At 42.3% G+C, this 21,336-nt stretch overlaps 1 protein-coding gene across 8 annotated transcripts in view; it reads right to left on the reverse strand.

Moving 5' to 3' along the window:
- Window positions 1–315: 315 nt before the first annotated feature.
- The window catches only part of CADM3 (cell adhesion molecule 3), a 379,565-nt gene continuing 358,544 nt past the window's right edge, over window positions 316–21,336 (reverse strand). For 3 of the 8 annotated variants that reach the window (XM_075330340.1, XM_075330339.1, XM_075330344.1), the window contains 3 exons: window positions 7,897–7,917; window positions 5,384–5,512; window positions 316–1,767 (listed from right to left, as the gene is read on the reverse strand). In XM_075330340.1, coding sequence (XP_075186455.1) covers window positions 1,649–1,767; window positions 5,384–5,512; window positions 7,897–7,917 — 269 coding nt within the window. In that variant the 3' untranslated portion in view covers window positions 316–1,648. The remainder of the gene's footprint in view (window positions 1,768–5,383; window positions 5,513–7,896; window positions 7,918–21,336) is intronic. The other 5 variants (XM_075330341.1, XM_075330345.1, XM_075330342.1 and 2 more) reach the window with 4 other exon arrangements.

Raw genomic sequence — 21,336 nt, forward strand, 5'->3', positions numbered from 1 at the left:
TATTGTCTTGAAGACCAAGTCGAACAACCCTCAAACTGAGTCTACATGTTGTCTTAGATACCACAGTTGGGTCAGGCTGTTTGCCTTAAGATATGGTAGCATCTATCTCCAAAAACACTAGGACACCAAGAAGGAACATGTTTTATCACTTTTCTTTTCCAAGTTGGATATGTTGCATTCCTTGGGTGATGTTGGTTGTTTTCCATTTTTGAGCTTTTCTTGAGCCATTAGGTCATACATAAGAAATTATTCACATAAATAAATAGGTATCGAAAATACGTGGCATAAAGTACAAAATGACGGACAACGCGACAGTGACACAGCGAAAAAAAAAAATAATTTATGCCAAGCCTGGTACATACATAGTATGACATATTACAGAGATTTATTGGTTAATATCGGTAACTCTGTCAAATGAATAACGCTGTAAGCTTTGTGAAAAATGAAGTCCACGTTGGTAAAACAAGAAATCACCTGATGACGCATTCATGTGGTAAAGATAATAGGTATGGTGCTTTATAAGAGATTAAATACCACCTATCCATTGGCGATAACTGGGTTGAAACTGGGATTCTATTGCTGACTGCCAACCAATCAGAGAGCTCCAATTGTATGATCGTCTTCCCGAATTGGAGGATGATCGGTTTCTCACTTTCCATACCATACTATACCATACCATGCTGTTCCATTAAGACCCGGGGTATTGACATAGGACCAAAAAACAATGAAAAATAAACATTATGACACAAAGGAAATAACACTGTGCCTCTTCATTAATTCTGTGCGAAACCGAGACCCTGATTAGCATAAGCTAACTCGGTTAGGGACACTGACCCGCCTTGAAACTGGGAATTAACCGGGACTTCCCATTTCTTATCCCATATCCTGTAGCCAACGTTTGACTTTTCGAGTGCCAAAATCATCACTTTCTAAGCAAGAACTGAAGGGGGAAGGGGCATCGGCTACAAAAAGAAAATGTTAACCCACCAAACTCTCCGATCCTCCACAACCGTGACGAGGAGTCGTAAATGGTACAAGTTTACTGGTCTTAAAATGGAAGCGTTAATTGTGGCACCTTATAAATGTCTCCCTACATATTCCTGACGGATAACACTCCTTCCTAGAAAATATCTATCCTACCAGTTTAACTTACCCAGAAATAAAAATAAAAAACACTAAATATTTTTTATATATACTTTCCCGCCCTCCCTCCCGCTTGACCCACCCAACATTCCAAAGTAAAAAAACAAAAAAGAAAACATAAAGGATAAAACTTTGTACACGTAAAAGAAAATAAACCGAAAATATCTTAACTCACGATTATTATTTGTTAGAATAGTGCGTTCACCGAAGATATGTAGATTTAAGCAAGCAATTTTTATCTTTTTTAGGAGTTTTTAGTAATAACTTTTATACAAGTTTGTTTTTTTTGTTTTAGAAGCATAATCTCTCCCGATCACTGTCCCTTTCTCTCCCGTCCCCCTCCGTCTCCTTGCTGTGTAGCCCTGGTTGAGAGAAAGAGAGAGTCGTCCACGTCAGATATTCCGAACATTGGTTTCAATTTTTATTCTGCCGTTGCTGTTTTATGTTGTTATTTATATGTTGATCTTGCTGCCGCTGTCATATTTTTAAGGAGAAGGTGTGAAGCTTATATGAAATATTCCTTTTTATCGTCGGAACCTCCTTGTCCGCCTTCTGCGTTGATGATGGCGGTGTCTGCGTCAGGGGCATCATCTGATCCTTTGGCTTCGTGGGTGAGATAGGTCCCTGAAAATGGACAAATAGACAAGACTGCAACATCACCATTATCATCCTCACATCTTCTTAGTAGAGAAAATGAGATAAAGTTTGTGGTATCGTTACGTCTGTGTGCACTGGAGTCATCACTCTTATTACCCATCTCTTATGAGCTAGTTCTGTATTGGGATGCACCAGATCTTATCGGACCCCTTTGTCTTATTGTTGGTCCAACTGGTTTCCATCATAAAAGAACTAACGTGGTGTTCTTACGTCTGTGTCTACTGGAGTCATCACTCTTATTACCCATGTCTTATGATTTGGTTCTGTAATGGGATGTACCAGATATTATCGAACCCCTTTGTCTTATTGTTGGTCCAAATGGTTTCCATCATAAAATACCTAACGTAGTTTCGTTACTTCTGTCTCTACTGGAGTCATCACTCTTATTACCCATCTCTTATGATCTAGTTCTGTATTCGGATGCACCAGATCTTATCGGACCCCTTTGTCTTATTATTGGTCCATCTGTTTTCCACTATAAAAGAACTAACGTGTGGTGTTGTTATTTCTGTGTTTACTGGAGTTGTTACTCCTATTACCAATCTCTTATGATCTAGTTCTGTAATGGGATGCACCCGATCTTATCGAACCCCTGTCTTATTGTTGGTTCAACTGTTTTCCATCATAAAAGAACTAACATGTGGTGCCATTACTTCTGTGTCTCCTGGAGTCATCACTCTTATCACCCATCACTTATGATTTGGTTCTGTAATAGGATGCACCAGATCTTATCAAACCCCTTTGCCTTATTGTTGGTCCATCTGGTTTCCATCATAAAAAAACTAATGTGTGGTGCCATTACTTCTGTGTCTACTGGAGTCATCACTCTTATTACCCATCACTTATGATTTGGTTCTCCAACAGGATGCACCAGATCTTATTGGAGCCCTTAGTCTTATTGATGGTCCATCTGGTTTCCATCATAAAAAAACTAATGTGTGGTGCCATTACTTTTGTGTCTACTGGAGTCATCACTTTATCACCCATCACTTATGATTTGGTTCTGTAATGGTATGCACCAGATTTTATCGGAGCCCTTAGGGGTAATTTGCACACTACGACATCGCAGGTGCGATGTCGGTGGGGTCAAATTGAAAGTGATGCACATCCGGCATCGCAGGCGACATCGTAGTGTCTAAAGCCTAGATGATACGATTAACGAGCGATGATATGATTATGTCGTAATCATATCATCGGTGTAGCGTAGGCGTAATCCATAATTACGCTGACGCGACGGTCCGATGTTGTTCCTCGCTCCAGCAGCAGCACACATCGCTGTGTGTGAAGCCGCAGGAGCGAGGAACATCTCCTACCGGTGTCACCGCGGCTCCCGTAGGATATGCGGAAGGGAGAAGGTGGGCGGGATGTTTACATCCAGATCATCTCCGCCCCTCCGCTCCTATTGGCCGCCTGCCGTGTGACGTCGCAGGGATGCCGTACGACCCGCCCCCTTAATAAGGAGGCGGGTCGCCGGCCAGAGCGACGTCCCAGGTCAGGTGAGTCCATGTGAAGCTGCCGTAGCGATAATGTTCGCTACGGCAGCTATCACAAGGATATCGCAGCTGCGACGGGGGCGGGGACTATGGCGCTCGGCATCGCAGCATCGGCTTGCGATGTCGTAGTGTGCAAAGTACCCCTTAGTCTTATTGTGGTCCATCTGGTTTCCATCATAAAAGAAATACTATGGGAGCAACAGAGTCCTACAATGATATCTTGTTCTTTCAGCCAAGCATTATGGAGACATGATGACATTTTTGGCCAATGAACCAGCTAATTGAATTAATCTGAAGGGCTTTTGGCCAAAGAGTTTGGATAATTCAAACTCAACCTTGAGTGCCATGAAATGTTCTGACGATTGTTTAGGATCTTACCTGGTCACCAAATTATGGAATGCCACATATACCCAATAAATCTGGAGCCTAAAAGGATCCAAAAAAAATGTTTTTCTTCCCTAAATGAGAAGACCATTACTATTAATCAGTTCAAGAACAGGCCATTCTTTTTCCTGTTTGTGACCAGAAATATTTGGAGTTTTTTGTTTATGTGTTTTAATAGCGCTAACAAGTTTTCTCAGTTGGATGTTAAAATACTTTTTGCCTCGTTTTTGATACGTGGAACCTAATACTTGAAATTTTAAAAAAAATGGAAATATGTATGTATTTTTAACATCTTCGATTCTTGTTATGATCACAAAGAACAACTAAAACACAAATTGGAATTGTGTTCCACCACCTTCTGTTAGATATAAATATATATGTATATATATAAAAATATATATATATATATATATATATATATGCTTTCTTACAGGAGTAGGCTTATTGTTTATCTATATTTTTCACTAATTTTCCACTCCCAATATTAATATGCAGGACTTGTTCAGTGCTGAATATATAGAGATCAGGAAGGCAGAGATGGTATTAAACCAAATCTGTCTTCTCTATGAGGAGTCTGGCTGTGTCTGATAGTCAACTGCATGATCTCCATGCGGCTGCTTACCCTACATTGATATTCTAAAGCATCTTTGTAGAGTCATATATGGTCTAGGGGTGGTCAATAAGCAGTTAAAGAGGCATTCCCATCTTTTTATGTTATGAGATTTTTTTGATCTTTGGGACACGACCAATTTTGAGAAAAAGTCATGTAGGTTTCCAATATTTCACTAGTGTGGTACTCCGTGCTACAAACTTTGCGTCTGACTTTATTCAAGTGATTGGGACTATGTTGTAGTAGTTTATGTAGCAGTTTAGCATGAGCAGTGAAGTAGTGTATAAAACTAACATTATGGACCCCATTTTTGCATAGGTGTACCATTAAAAATAAGTTATGACCTTTGAATAACGTTTGCATCAGCAACTAGGAGCTTCCTGCTTTCAAGGGGCTCTTCAACAACAAACTAGAAGAGTCTAGACTTTACTTCTTCCATAATTATTGGAAGGGTTAAGTCAGCTTCTTAGAAATCTAACATCTTGGAGAAATAATCCTGAAGAAGGTGACTTCTAGAAGGCACCTTTATCTACCTCACCTACAGACTAAACATCCTGAACTTCACTAGAAGGCTAAATAATCTTGAGCATGGACCATGCTAGAAAGGTGTTTAAGAAGTTGAAGACCTTGAAGAAAAAAAATAGGATGTCTATTTTGGGGGTTTCTCACAACAGTTTACTGCTTTAACACTAGAAGTCCCAGAGAGGGGTCATTTAACATTTTTACCTTTGGAACCCAAAGACGGGTCGAATGACCTGAAGGATTTTAGCTAACATCCTATAATCACCGACTTTTATTCTGTAATTAAGGCCATTACTGTCGCACCACAGGAGGTTGTTGTTTTCCATTGAGTTTAGCCATTTAGTTTCTAGTTAGTTCTATTCAGTTTAGACTAAGGGTCATTTGACCCTCTTTCGGGACTTCAGGGGGGAGCTCGAAATTTCTTAGACTTCTAGTGTTAAAAAATGAGAACCTCAAAATATGTAGTATTTTTTGCTATTCCGGTTTTCTTTTCTCCCCTCACCTTTGAGTTATATAAAACATATAAAGTGACTATCATGTAATAAGGTTGTAGAACCTCTAAGGTGGACCTTACCTTTGTGTCTGATCAGGTAGCGTCCCAAGACAATAAGCAGACAGAAAAGCAGGAAGGCGATAACCGCTACCACTCCTCCAATCACTGCGTGGTCAATGCTTGACTGGGAGGGAATGGGACTGGGGTCTGCTGGAAGCCAGGGTAAGAAGATAATCAAGGGGTTCACAAAGGATGGCAACAGAAGAAAGAAGGCACAATTGGAGGGCGAAGGGAGGAGAAAATAAAATGAAAAGTAGATGTTAACATTTTGAAATATTGTAAAGAAATGAGCAGTAAAGTCAGAAGAAACATAAAAGGTATAAAAAAGTTGCAATAAAGCTTAAGAAAAGCACAATATAAGGTGCAGCAGAGTAGAAACAATAGGGAATTCATGCAACACAGAGAAATGCATACCAGTAAGCTGAAGTGTTCTCTATAGACTGTTAATATTTTACCACTTTGAGGGCTTGTCATGTCCAAGCCAGGACTTTGCAAACAGTGTGTTATTGGGCCGGGAAACAGCCTCTAGGGGGTGGGGATTGAGAAGTGCTTTGTCACACTGAGAGCACTTTACCCATCATTTGCATATGAATTAAATTGCTGATTTCTCGAGAATGCAGCAACAGATAAAAGATATCAAGGTGTCCATGGAATTAGCCTTCAAAGAGAGGGCTGACCTTACTAATATATTATCTTTAATCTATATGCTAAAAACTAAAATATAGTATATAGGAATATATACGTTGGGGTCCTCTTATGCTCAAGTTACTCTCCAGCTACCTGAATTATCCATATGTTACTAGTAACAGTAAGGGAATTTGGGGGGGGGGGGGGGTAAAAATTATTAACTAATATTGACCATATTGTTCACCTGCCACTTCCTAGACAGGCAATGGGTCAATCAAGGAGGATCCGTTTGAAGACCAATAAGACGTCCTCATATTTGAGCTTACTAAATCAATCGGTGCCAATATACGTTGGGCTACTTATACTCTCAAGTTACTCTCCAGCTACCTGAATTGTCCATATGTAACTAGTAACATTAGGAGAATTTGGATTAACTAATATTGACCATATTGTTCACCTGCCGTTTCCTAGACAGGCAATGAGTCAACTAGGGAGGAACCGTTTGAAGACCAATAAGACGTCCTCACATTTGAGCTTAGTATATCAATCGGTGCCAATATATGTTGGGCTACTCATACTCTCAAGTTACTCTCCAGCTACCTGAATTGTCCATATGTTACTAGTAACATGAAGGGAATTTGGGGAGGGGGGGGTAAAAATTATTAATTAGTATTGGAAAACAAACTACAGTTGACCATCCTTTTCCTCCACCACTTCCTAGCTAGACAATGGGTCAACTAGGGAGGAACCGTTTGAAGACCAATAAGACTTCCTCACATTTGGGCTTACTATATCAATCGCTGCTAATATATGTTGGGATCCTCATACTCTCAAGTTACTCTCCAACTACCGGAATTGTCCATATGTTACTAGTAACATTAGGAGAATTTGGGGGGGTAAAAATTATTAACTAATATTGACCATATTGTTCACCTGCCGTTTCCTATACAGGCAATGAGTCAACTACGGAGGAACCGTTTGAAGACCAATAAGACGTCCTCACATTTGAGCTTAGTATAGCAATCGGTACCAATATACGTTGGGCTACTCATACTCTCAAGTTACTCTCCAGCTACCTGAATTGTCCATATGTTACTAGTAACATGAAGGGATTTTGGGGGGCAAAAATTATTAATTAGTATTGGAAAACAAACTACAGTTGACCATCCTTTTCCCCCACCACTTCCTAGACAGGCAATGGGTCAACTAAGGGGAACCATTTGAAGACCAATAAGACGTCCTCATATTTGGGTTTACTATATCAATCGGTGCCAATATACATTGGGATCCTCATACTCTCAAGTTACTCTCCAGCTACCTGAATTGTCCATATGTTACTAGTAACATGAAGGGATTTTGGGGGGCAAAAATTATTAATTAGTATTGGAAAACAAACTACAGTTGACCATCCTTTTCCCCCACCACTTCCTAGACAGGCAATGGGTCAACTAAGGGGAACCATTTGAAGACCAATAAGACGTCCTCATATTTGGGTTTACTATATCAATCGGTGCCAATATACATTGGGATCCTCATACTCTCAAGTTACTCTCCAACTACCTGAATTGTCCATATGTTACTAGTAACTTGAAGGGAATTGGGGGGATAAAAATTATTAACTAGTATTTACCATACTGTTCCCCCACCACGTCTTAGACAACTAGGGTCAACTAAGGTGGAACGTTTTGAGGCCCAAAAACACATCCTCATATTTGAGCTTACCAATTGGTGCCAATGAGTGAAAGTGGGATATTAGGGTTAAAACGGAAGTCAGCCCCCAAAATATTCCAGTTTCAGGTGATTTAATGGAAACAAACCAGTAAAATACCTTGGCTATGGAAGAGAACATTCAGAATTCATGCATAAGCTTAGAGTGAAGACAAGGGCACCTAAGAAATAATGGATACCTTGATAAAATGTCTGGGATTCTGCGGTGGGATGGGAGGTCAGTGTGGTTGACGTCAGACAGCAGGCAAGATAATGGAGGTTACAAAATGGAGAACGCATCGGGAGGGAAAAATGAGAGACGATAAAATGACAAGCAGCAAGACAATACATTGGTCGCAGCCATTAGTAAAAGCAAACTGAACACGTCCCTGGTGGAAGTCGTCACCAGACTTCAAGCAACGTTCACCTTGGACAACTCTGATTTGCATGCATTTACATGGCGGACGATGGCTTACACACTATAAAATAATCAGCCAGACATAGAAAAGCATATCTGTACGAACAGACATTTTATAGTGATATCATTATTATAAGATGTTTTATAATAATACATTCCTACGGACAGCCATGCATGGTGGTTAACACAAACAAAGAATAGAAAACAAAAATCTTGGCAAAAATTGGACCTCTTGAACCACTCAAACAAAATGTCCAACCTCATGTTCTTCTCGGAATATGGGTTGTTATTGTGATGACAGAGACAAAGCCATAATTTTAAGACTTTGTTCTAGACCCTGACGAAAGCTTCAAAGCCTCTGTGAGGCAGATATACACGGCGCGGCACATTTCATTCTAGATTCTAATTTCTTTTTGATCTGCGCTTCTCCCTGTAGTTGACAAACAAGACGGAAGCCTGACAATGGGTTTGGCACTGACGAGTCTCTCTAGCGTCAAAGGAGTTAACAATACAAGTCTTCCACCTATTCTTGAATGGGGAAAATCAACGAGATGTGTGGCTTCTTTATAAGCAAAAATTCACATTTTTCAGGTCGGTGGTTATAAATAGATGAAAATATATTTCCCACCCACGTAATCCATGTATTTGTACTCTGTAGGAAGCCAGAAAAGCTGATAAGATTCGTGAATGTTTCACATGGAAGCTGTGAAGTTTACGGAATTTGCTGAGTAAATATGGGCCATTGTTAAACTGCTGCGAGGAAAAGCGGAAGAGGGACGCGATTCGATGTTTAAGGACACACTGCGCCGTTCCTATCTGAAATATGGTTAATAATCATGAATTGAATCATTCCGCGAGGAAAGAAAGAGGTTCTTGCCTATTTCTGGTTACCCACAGAGCGTTGCCTTGGAAAATGCAATGACTGGATTAAGATAATGTAAAGTACTAAACAGCATGATACCCTTACTGTCGAGGGATAACTGCGCTCTCATTTTATCTGATGAGTATACATTTAGTTAGGCCTCCACGGGAAGGCATCTTGCCTGGACACATCTGGATCCTCGGACATTAAGATACCGTTGGCACCATATGGGTTTTGGAAGAATATTTTCCTAGCATGAAGTAATAAAAAAAAAAATACTCGATGTTTGTTAAGAACTTTGGATTAACCGCAGAATTCTAGATCTTGTCATACAAGATCTCATCCTTGGCGTGATAAATCAAAGACTCCATGGAAAACCATGTTTGGAGATGATAACTATTGAGTAAAATTGTGCACTCGTTTTATCTCCTCCATGGGAAGGTATCTTGCTCAAGGACAATTCCGATTCTAAAAAATCATATAAAAGGTGGCCAAAATTGCCAATTTGGACCATAATAAACTATCGCCTGCTGTTTTGATTGCTGATTGATTGCTTCAAAAAATGCCCAAATGATGAACATTCAAAGCGAAGTTTGGTAGATTTTTTTCCGTCAATGATAAACATCATAAGCTGAAAAAATATAACACATCAGATGAAGTATGAGATGCGTTTTTGCTTTTCTTTTACTAATGAATAACAACCATTTTTGGCTTAAATGTATGTTGGCCTTATAAGTAATTTAAAAATCTTGTTAGCTGATGCATGGTTATTGGGCCCCCCAGCCTAAAAATAGCAGTCTGCAGCCGCCCAGGATTGACGCATCCATTAGATGCAACAATTCTGGAAATTTACCTTGCTCTTCCCGACTGCCCTGGTGCAGTGACTATCGGCATAATACGGGATTAATGGCAGCTCACAGCTGCAACTAAGCCCTAGATTAGTAATGGGAGGCGTCTATAAGACGCCCCATTACGAATCTGTAAGTGAAAAAAAATAAACACAAACACTGAAAAAATCCTTTATTTGCAATGCAAGACAAAATAGCACCCCTTTTCACCCCATTATAAATCCCCAAAATACCCCTTAAGGTCTGATGTAATCCATACGAGGTGCCACAATGATCCTGACTCTGATACATCTAAAGTGTTAGTCAGGAGCCATAGAACAAGACCCCAGACTGTTACTTCAGGCAGTATTTATTTTTACATATGATATAGATGCACATAGCATCTGTGATTTTACCTATCACAAATGCCGGTGAGCAGGGGAAGCAGTGAATATGCATGAGGCTAATGAGCAGCCCCGGAGGTAGAATGAGAGGCTGTGAGAGTACGGTAGTTACCACTGTACCGGAGACTCGGTAAGTATAACGCAGTTGCTTCAATCCCCCTATCCCTTCTATCACCATTTGTAAGTGCCAGATTCTGGTCCCCATAGACTTATATGGGGACCAGCATCCAGCCAGATCAATTCCGGTCCAGAGCCTCTGAGTCCGCCCATCACTATTTACTAAAAAAAACGCATGGGTCAAAAATGAGCAAACAAATGTCCATAAAACAAGAAAACGAGCAAAAAACCTCACATACATTGTTTTGATGAGTTTTCTGACACAAGGTGCGTTTTTCAGCCAGAAAGTGCGTTTCTGAGTGACAACATGAACCTGCAACGTGCGCACATACCTTAAAGGCCCCGTTAAACGCAATGACATTACTAACGAGATATTTCTGGGGTCACGGAATTCGTGACGCACATCCAGCATCTTTAGCGACGTCGTTGGATGTGACACCTACGAGTGACCGCTAACGATCCGAAATAAGGGAAAAATCGTTGATTGTTGACACGTCGTTCCTTTCCAAAAAATCGTTGATCTTTTGGGATGCAGGTTGTTAGTCGTTCCTGAGGCAGCACACATCGCTACGTGTGACACCCCGGGAACGACGAACAGCGTTCCTGCGTCCTCCGGCAACGAGGTGGGAGTGACGTTAATACGGCTGCTCTCCGCCCCTCCGCTTCTATTGGTGGCACGCTGTGTGACGTCGCTGTGATGACGCACGAACCTCCCCTTTAAACAAGCGCTTGTTCGGCGGCCACAGCGACGTCGTTAAGAAGGTATGTGCGTGTGACGCGTACTACCGATATTGTTCGCCACGGGCAGCGATTTGCCCGTGACGCACGCACGAAGGGGGTCGGGTGCGATCGCTAGCGATGTCGCAGTGTGTAAAGCGGTCTTAAGTGCCTGACAGACACTTCTGTCAATGATTTATTACACTCAGAAACACAAGGATTGGGCTTCTTAAAATACAACACATCTAACCCTTCTTTCCTTAACATCTACCATCAACGGTGGAGAGGCACGACACTACCATACACATTAGATGGCCTACCAGATTTGGCAGACATTTTTCAAACTTTAGACCTCTAGACTCCATCGGCAATCATAGGTTTTAAGAGGATGTGCATTAAAAGAACTTCTTATAATATAATTTTCCACATCTTCTCATATAGGACTTTGGCGAAGAAATCGGGCAATTGCTTGGCCAATGATGTTCGGAAATGGTAACATTAACTTCTAATACCATCTCTGCATTTCTCAACCTAACCTCTACATGGTCCTCTACGATAGGATTCTTATAGACATCTCAATCCTTAGATACAAGACAGGACCCAGATCTTGTAAAATGATTTTGGGCGTCCAGTGTCTTTAATGTTAAGTTTAAAGAGGACCAGTCACCAGGTCAAAAGGGACCAATTTTGCTCTTAATATTTTTCCTGCTGATCCCCTGGTAAATATTAATTTTTTTTATAATCTACCATGTGGTTTCAGCTTTATCTAGTGCAGATTTTTATGGTCTTCTGCAAAAGGGCGATGCTAACAGGGTATTTGTGCAGAGCAGCCTAAAGACATGGCCCAGGGGATCCTGGGAGCCGTGGCCTCTTGGTAAAGAGAAATTAGCACTATAGAACTTTGGAACTATGTTAAAAGGCCCATATCTCTGGAACTGTATGGTGGATTTAAAAACAAAAGAGAAACCAGAATACTCTGGGGATCGATGGGAATAAAATAAGGGGCAAAACTGGCCACTATTGATCTAGCGACAGCTTCTCCTATGTTGTCATTATAGGAATAGCCACCTTGAAACCAAACAACACAGCATTCAGTTTGAGCAACTTCTTTATTAAATTAAAACAGAAATGATAACCCATTGGGTGACCCTGAAATCAGCATAATATGGCACTTTTTATTAGGACGTGGACATTCAATAAGCTAACAAGGAATACCATCAGATATTGTCATCACGTCAACAATTTTTTTGCATCTTGATGTCTTAAACTGCCCCTCTACATGGTTGGAGGGTTTTCTACTTGGAATAAGTCCTTCTATTTGATGGGAGGCTCATCTACTTGGTGGGAGATTCCTCTTCTTGGGGGAAGACTCCTCTTTTCAGGGGAAAGTTTGCTACCTTGGTGGAGGCCCCTCTACTTGTTGGGAGGCTTCTCTTCTAAGTGGGAGGCTCCTTTACTTGATGGGTAACTCTTCTGCTGGGGGGCTCATCTACTTAAGAGGAGGCTCCTCGAATTGGGGGGAAGTTCCTCTACTCGATTGGAGACTCCTCAACTTGGTGGGAGACTCCTCTACTCGTGGGAGGCGCATCTACTCAGGGGGAAGCTACTCTACTTAAGGGAAAGATCCTCTACTTAGTGGGAGGATCCTCTTCTCAAGGAGAGGCTCCTCTATTCAGGGAAGGCTCCTCTTCTCGGGGAAAGTTCCCTACCTTGGGGGTGGCTTCTCTACTTTGTGGGAGGCTTCTCTTCTAAAGGTGAGGCTCCTCTACTTGGTGGGTAACTCTTCTACTGGGGGGCTCATCTACTTAAGAGGAGGCTACTCTAATTGGGGGAAGGTTCCTCTACTCGGTGGGAGACTCCTCTACTTGGTGGGAGACTCCTCTACTCGGTGGGAGACTCCTCTACTCGGCGGGAGGCTCATATACTCGGTGGGAGGCTCATCTACTCAGGGTGAGGCTCCTCTACGTAAGGGAAGAAGCCTCTATTTAGTGAGAGGATTCTCTTCTCAAGGACAAGCGTCTCTAATTGAGGAAGGCTCCCCTTCTCGGGGAAGGTTCCCTACTTTGGGGGTAGCGCCTCTACTTGGTGGGAGACTCCTCTATTTGGTGGGACACTGCTCTAGTCGATGGGAGGCTCCCCTACTCAGGGGGAGGTTCCTTCACTAAGGATCACTCTCAATGACCCTTACAAAAGTTCTGCTCATCTGAATAGCCGCCATGTAATTCTACATTTCCAATCACTGCAGAGAAGCTTTCTGGCTGGTCATAGCCGCCTGAAAGTAGCTCCTTACAGAACAGGTCTCCCCCTTTTCAATAAATTTTTATTTTCGGGAAACAAAGCCACTTTTGCACAAAGGTTGTGTCCTGTAAGGCGACTTAGCTCCATGTATGCTACTGTAGAACCTAAAATTCTATTCCTTTCATAGTGTTAGAATTTGGTCTCAAGTGAAACTAGAAAATTAGGATAATTCTTAAATATTGAAGAATGGCAGCCCCGCGTACCACATGCTATGTTAATGGTTGCTTCACTGTGGAGGGTTAAATCAGTGTCGCTATAAATTCTAGCATAATAACCAACACGATCCTTTCACATTAAAAAGCCATTTTCCGATGGCGCCCTCCCTTACATTTCTGGCATTGATTTTCTGGAGGGGGCAGAAATAACTCTTTAAATTAAACAATTGTTGGACAAATTAAATTCTGAAAGCAGACGCAGGGAAGTGCTATTAATCGATGCCAACTTCTTGCTGTTTAATACACAAACGTATTCAAAGAAAAGAGGTTTTATTCTCTTGATTAGCAGCGAAACGGGAAACTGAGCCGGAGGAAATTGATTAGGTCCGTGTGATGATCGCAGCGCTGTTTGTAATTAGAAGAATCAGGGAGATAGGATGGAGGAGCCTGGGTCTGATCTAATGGGATTTTTGTTTTGGTTTGATAACCCAAATGGGTTCCTTTATCAAGCCAAAACACAACGGGAAAGTAGTGATTCGCATTATATCGGTTGGAGATTTGGGCTGGAAATTTAGTGGCGGGTGCGTATGTGTTTGATTAAAGATGGTGTTAGTTCATGACATCTCAGACCCGTTACAAGGAGGGGAATGAAAAATGGAAGTTAATTAGAAATAATTTGTTATATTACCCAATTACAAGCCACATTAACCACCATGTCTATGGTCTTTATAGTTAGCTTTACTGATCACTAAATTTGTACGTTTAATTACAGTAATCTTTAAAGCTCTGGTTTGTCATAGTATGTCCATACCGATATATCTATATGGCACCTTTACAGCACCCAGTTTGCTTTACTCCCTATATACATTTGTTCAATATTCATAAACTACTGAATTTCTTGGAAAGTAGCTATAACGCTTGTGGCCGATGTAGGGTCAGCGAGCTGGATTAGTGGACTCACTAGACGACAGGGGGATATGGGCTTACCTTTTAGTGCGAGGGGGTTTAACTAAGAGCCAACTGTGAGACAGACACCAGGTACCACTCCCAGGGCAGTTACCAGCACTATAGCAGCTGACCCCCAGGATAGGAGACTGACTTGGGTATGGACACAGATGGAAGCAGGTACAGGCGAGATAGCTGGGGCAGACAAGCAGGAGGGTACAGACAGGTCTAGTGGGCATGGCAGGGACAGAGAGATATGGGAAGGCAGACTCAGATACAGGTGACTGACACAGTGTATTGTGACCTGACAACTAGCTAAACTGACAGAACACTGACTAACTGGGAATGTTTCACAGGCACCTCCCCTAATGGGAGGGTGCCTTAAATACACAGTGCCTCTCAGCTATAGGCTGAGAGTCATTTCCGTGAAATGGAGCGCCGGCCCTTTAAAAGAAGGGCCAGTGGTGGGGGCGCACCCTAATCGCATTCCTGGGGAGCCTGGGGGGGATGGCTGAAGGAGTGCGGGAGAGGCCGCGACCCAGCCGGGGCGGTGAGTAAGTCGGCGTCTCTCCAGGGACGCTGGCGCTACAGTAGCTTGGACACATTAACTTTTGGATACAATTGAACGAGAGACTGTCAGCCAAAAATGATTGTTCAAACCAAGCACAAGGTAGAATGGCCAGACAGTTCAGGGGATCCTCCCAATCTATCTCTGCTCTTCTCTGGTTTCTGGAAAGCCAGAATGGTATATTAAGAAAGAAAAGATCAAAAATTGATGCAAAACTAGTAGGTGAAAAGGTGAACAAAATGTTTTGGCCACACCGAGAGTGCACCAAGCATTTTTAGCTTGGTTTGTCATTGTCACAGGTGTGTTACGAGTGAAAGAGAGTGGTTTCTGGTAGTAGAAGGTCACAGCGTTTGGCTGTGCAAAATGCTCCCTGACTTTCTGTCAGTCTGACAGCTTTCCCGCTGGATTATCATCTATTCCCCTTTAGGACTGAGGGGAGTTAAGCTTCTGTCCAGTTGTTGATTATCAATATTCCCCTTGTGCTTAAATGCTCTTGTCTTTCCTGGACTTGTGCAAGTGATATCATTCAGTTCATTCAAGCTCTGCCTGCAAGCAGGTGGCTTTCACTCATTTGTAGTATTGTTGCTGAAGCTTTGCTGAGTAATCTGTGGATAAGTAGTGTATGCATTTTCCCCGCATTTGTCCTCGTTGTGTCTTCCTTCAGTTTTAGTGGGGTTGATGAAGAAGAGCTCAGCCCACCCGTTCCATATGTAGGGCCCAGCACTAGAGATACCTAGGGTCAGGTATCCGGCTCAGGGCATAGGTGCAGAACCTATCTATGGTGGTGAGGGACTCCAGGGACCAGCAGTAGGTTTGGTCAGGGGTCACCATCTCCCCCTTCCCTTCTTACCTTTCACCACTCGCTTGGTACGTCCTCATACCTAACATGACAGTCATTTTGTGCAGATAATCTCCCTTTAAAGGACAAGTTAATCTAACTAGTAAGTAATGTTGACTACTCACTACTTCCTATTAGCTAAAGCTATTGATAAATTTATGACAAACGTTGACTAAAATTGGCCATTTAGACTTTTTGGCTGATGATCAGATAAAGAAATTGCACAAGAACTTTCCTATGTGATAGTAGACGACAAACTTCTATGAGTCGAAAATGTGATCTCACAGTTTGGAATTTTTCAGCCATGGGCATCTAAGATAACATGCATTATAGATGACATAGAGCCAATCGATAGCCACTCTTTACGATGAATGTCCTAATTTGGCATGTTGCTGGTTGGATCCGTTTTATGGCAATGCAACAGTCCCATTTTAGTTGATCATAATATTACGTGTATGTCCTAGGTTAAGAGGTTCGTGCAACTCTTTCGCTGGTGGACCAAATTTTGGCAAAGAACCAATATAGTAACTAGAGTTTTATATCAAAATCACCAGATGGTATTTTCCAACTTATTGTAGTATCTTCTCGTGGTATCCTGGTGGCACATGTTACATTACTGGAATACTGTTGCCAATTTTTCCCTTGAGCTTACGTAAATTCAATCTAAGTAAACATGTGTACCCCTAAGACATTTTTTCCAAGGAACCTGAGATGGTAACTGATAGAATTTTCTTTTCAATCATTACCAGTACAATGCTCTTAAACTGAGCATCCCAAGTCGTCCCATAAATTCTTAAAGGCTGAAGGTATACCATTGAGCCAAAGAGCTATGTCTGTGTCACGATTCCTCTGTGCAGAGCATCTTTTCTTTGGAGATGCTCTGCTGCACTTTCCTGTGTTACTAGCACTGGATTCCATGTTGGGGGTGATTACTCAGGTGTTCCACCTTCCTGGTAATTGCTCACGCTTCTCTACTGAGCATGCTCACCCAGGACATCACCAGTTGTATTTTCTGGTTCTGCAGTTGTGCTGTTGGTGTGTGTCTCTGTTCTGATCTTTTTTCTCTGACCCCAGACCGTTATTTGACTCCAATCTGCACACTTCCGTGATCTCCTGCGTGTTTGACCTCGAACCGTTACCTGGCCACGTCTCTGCTTTCCCCCTCAACTTATTATATGCTGTCCTGGACATCTGAATCTCGGATATTGCCCTGACTACGCCTCTGTTTTCTCCTTGCGCTTATACGTGTCCTCCTGTTAACAGATCCTGGCTTTCCTGACTATGCTCCTGTCCCCACTCCCCATAAGTAGTGGCCAGTATCACAATCTGAAGATCGCTATATTCACAGGTAAAGAGGAGGAGGTTCACCTTCTGAAAGATTCTACTCTTGGTTCTTGTGTAGGTATGCGCATAAATGTAAGAAACCCCTTGGTTGTTCCCCTTCCCTAAATCATCAATACTAGTCCCGCACTCCAATAAATACCATCCACGATTATCAGTTCCAACAACTGTTTTGTCTCACACCGTTTTGTGAGACATCTTCTCCCTACTCTCCTCCTTCTTCTGAACACGTTGAACCAGTCTTCAGTAGCTTCCTTCCTACGAACTTAGTAAGATATTGTTTTGTGGATTTATTCACGGCACAATGGGAAAACCAGTAGATGACCAGATCACTGTACCAGAATTTTAGTTGACGCCTTGGAAAGATGGTTGAACTAAGTTCTTCGATATGCTTTTTCTATAGTAAGGTTTTATATACTCGCAGAAATGGGCAAATCCAAGAATATCTACATGCCAGAGACTTTTTACCTAATGTCTCACAAAAGGAAACATCTTGTTATCGGAGATTTGTGTCTCTTGACTCTACCAATCGGTAGTATGAAGGGATCGATTGGCCCACCAAGTAGGGATCATTGTTGGCTTAGACTTCCAGCATTTGCCGGATCTTCTTTGAGTTCCTTTTCAACTTTTTCTTTTGACTCTCAGATCTTCTGATTTCCAGGTCTGTCTCTGGAAATCTTTTATTGCTATGAGACTTCCTGAAGATGTAGAGAAGAAGGAGCTAATATCTTGGATGACCACCAAGAAAGGGTTCACAAGACACAGAATTCCACCGATGACATCTTATTCTGACATGTCTTAGCATGAGTTTTCTTTTTGGTCATCATTTTAGCTCACGTCAAACAACCCGCGATGCCCATGACTTTGCACAAAAAACTTTTCCCCCTACACATAAGTATTTATTAGCCATCCTATCGGATTTTAGGTTTTTTCGATGTGTTATTTCCTACAGTTGTTCTGCAATTCTCCAAAAAGTATTAAAACATATAAATTTCCACGGCACTTAGTGCTTTAGATGTAAAAATGGATTTATCTTTACGAGCATTGATAAACAAATGACAATATGTGAGCGCGCGGTGGTGAGCAGACTCCTGTGCTACATCTTGTGCGAAAGGGATTCATGCCACTGCTGTATTTTTTTTCGACAAAAACACAATTAGATGAAGACTTGTGATATATTGCTAAACTCGGGCAATCTTATTATTTCCTCGTAATGCTTGTAATTTTTTTTGCCATTATGCTTCTTTTTTTTTGTAATTTTGTTTAATATGGTTTATAGGGACACTCACTAGCTTATCTCCATTTGCCACACAGCTCTCAGCAGTCTATTGTTCCCTGTGTGCAGCCATACGACGTTGTGGCCGGGCTTCACTTCAGGACATATGCGGTCCTCTTAGGGATAAGAATGTAACACAGGGAGTGGGTGAGTTGGCACTTTGTTAACCACTTACATGGAGAATCTATGGGTAGAGTTGAGCAAGTCGAATCGGAACAAACCAAATTGGTTACGACTTTTGCCAAAATGTTTTGATTGTAGCAAATTTAAAACATTTGGGGACATAGACCCTTCCGGGACACCTTATGCCGCCTCCGTCACCATTCAACTCCCATGTGCTCCACTTAGGTCTAAAGTTTATCTGATGCTGATGTCCACAGAGTCACATGAAGACACATGTCAATGATGTGCGTTGTACCAAACAGTGGACCGGAAAAATGAATTGTTGTGGAGGTGGAGTAAAGAATCAGGTGAGGGCCTAGGACAGATTGTAACGCTTGTGACTAAAGTAGGGGCAGTGAGCGGAGTTAGTGGACCCACTGGACCAGGGGGGGACCCAGGATACCCTTTAGTGGGAGGAACTTAACTAAGCATCCTCCACAAGGCAGATGCCTGGTACCATTCCCGGGGCAGTGACTGGGACTGTGGCAGTTGACCCCAGGGACAGAAGACGGACTCAGGTAAACACACAGGTGCAGGCAGGTACAAGCGGGTTGGCTGAGACAGGCGGGTGGACATGGCAGTAACAGATAGGGCTGGGAAGGCAGGTACACGTGACTGACACAGGGATAACGGGACTGGAGAACTAACTAGCAGACTGGTAGCCAAATTAACTAAGGATGTTGTGCAGGCACCTCCCCTAACGGGAGGGTGCCTTAAATACATAGAGCCATAGCGCGCCAGCCCTTCAATAGAAGGGCCGATGCACGCACACATGCCCTAAGCACACTTTCTGGAGACCTGAGCTGCATGCACAGGCCCAAGGACGAGGAGGAAGCAGGACCACACGTGGACAGCTGCAGAGCAGCGGGGGAGGAAGCAATCTGGCCAGCAGGAAGTAAGTCGGCATCAATGCAGGGACGCCGGCGCTGCACAGATGCATAAAGTATTTTTTGAAATTATTGATCCCTTCACTCGCCATCTGACTGAAACTGTAACATCCATGTCTGTGCTTGCTCCTTCCACTTCTGCTCCTCTCATGAGGTGGCACTGCACCTTCACTGCAAGAAATGCAGTGTGACACTGGAGTTCTTCTGTTTAGTATTCTAGGATTTGTAGTGTTGTTCAGCCAAGGAGTGAGTTAGCGCCTCAACTCTGTTATCTCATTATCTCCTTGGGCAGGGCTGCTCACTATTTAATCCTCTAGCTCTCTGCTTCCAGTTGCCAGTTATAGGTTACACCTACTCAGGTTCACTCCTGATTTGCAGCTCTGACTTAACCTGTTTATAACTGTCCTTCACCTCGATCTGTGTTGTTGACTACTACATGGCCTTTTGATTTTGTCCTTTCTTTTATCTCCTAGTTCTTGCCTGGATTTTCAGACAATGCTGTGTCAGCCAGCTCCACCGGCACCAGAAAGCCTCGTTGTCATAATCAGGAGTGGCTTGTATAAATCCAAATCCCTTTACAGGAGTTGAATGATAAAGGCCTTAGTCCCTTGGAGTAACTAGAAAAAAGTCTGTCCATGGAAGACCCTTTAGGAACTATTAGCCTTCCACAGATGGTGGAAGAATTTTTGGTATAATCAATCATCTCAATCTATGGTCATACAGTTAGGTCCAGAAATATTTGGACAGTGACACAATTTTCTCGAGTTGGGCTCTGCATGCCACCACATTGGATTTGAAATGAAACCTCTACAACAGAATTCAAGTGCAGATTGTAACGTTTAATTTGAAGGTTTGAACAAAAATATCTGATAGAAATTGTAGGAATTGTACACATTTCTTTACAAACACTCCACATTTTAGAAGGTCAAAAGTAATTGGACAAATAAACCAAACCCAAACAAAATATTTTAATTTTCAATATTTTGTTGCGAATCCTTTGGAGGCAATCACTGCCTTAAGTCTGGAACCCATGGACATCACCAAACGCTGGGTTTCCTCCTTCTTAATGCTTTGCCAGGCCTTTACAGCCGCAGCCTTCAGGTCTTGCTTGTTTGTGGGTCTTTCCGTCTTAAGTCTGGATTTGAGCAAGTGAAATGCATGCTCAATTGGGTTAAGATCTGGTGATTGACTTGGCCATTGCAGAATGTTCCACTTTTTTGCACTCATGAACTCCTGGGTAGCTTTGGCTGTATGCTTGGGGTCATTGTCCATCTGTACTATGAAGCGCCGTCCGATCAACTTTGCGGCATTTGGCTGAATCTGGGCTGAAAGTATATCCCGGTACACTTCAGAATTCATCCGGCTACTCTTGTCTGCTGTTATGTCATCAATAAACACAAGTGACCCAGTGCCATTGAAAGCCATGCATGCCCATGCCATCACGTTGCCTCCACCATGTTTTACAGAGGATGTGGTGTGCCTTGGATCATGTGCCGTTCCCTTTCTTCTCCAAACTTTTTTCTTCCCATCATTCTGGTACAGGTTGATCTTTGTCTCATCTGTCCATAGAATACTTTTCCAGAACTGAGCTGGCTTCATGAGGTGTTTTTCAGCAAATTTAACTCTGGCCTGTCTATTTTTGGAATTGATGAATGGTTTGCATCTAGATGTGAACCCTTTGTATTTACTTTCATGGAGTCTTCTCTTTACTGTTGACTTAGAGACAGATACACCTACTTCACTGAGAGTGTTCTGGACTTCAGTTGATGTTGTGAACGGGTTCTTCTTCACCAAAGAAAGTGATCATCCACCACTGTTGTCATCC

The sequence above is a fragment of the Anomaloglossus baeobatrachus genome, chromosome 12 (genome assembly GCF_048569485.1).
Source record: "Anomaloglossus baeobatrachus isolate aAnoBae1 chromosome 12, aAnoBae1.hap1, whole genome shotgun sequence".
Lineage (NCBI taxonomy): Eukaryota > Metazoa > Chordata > Amphibia > Anura > Aromobatidae > Anomaloglossus > Anomaloglossus baeobatrachus.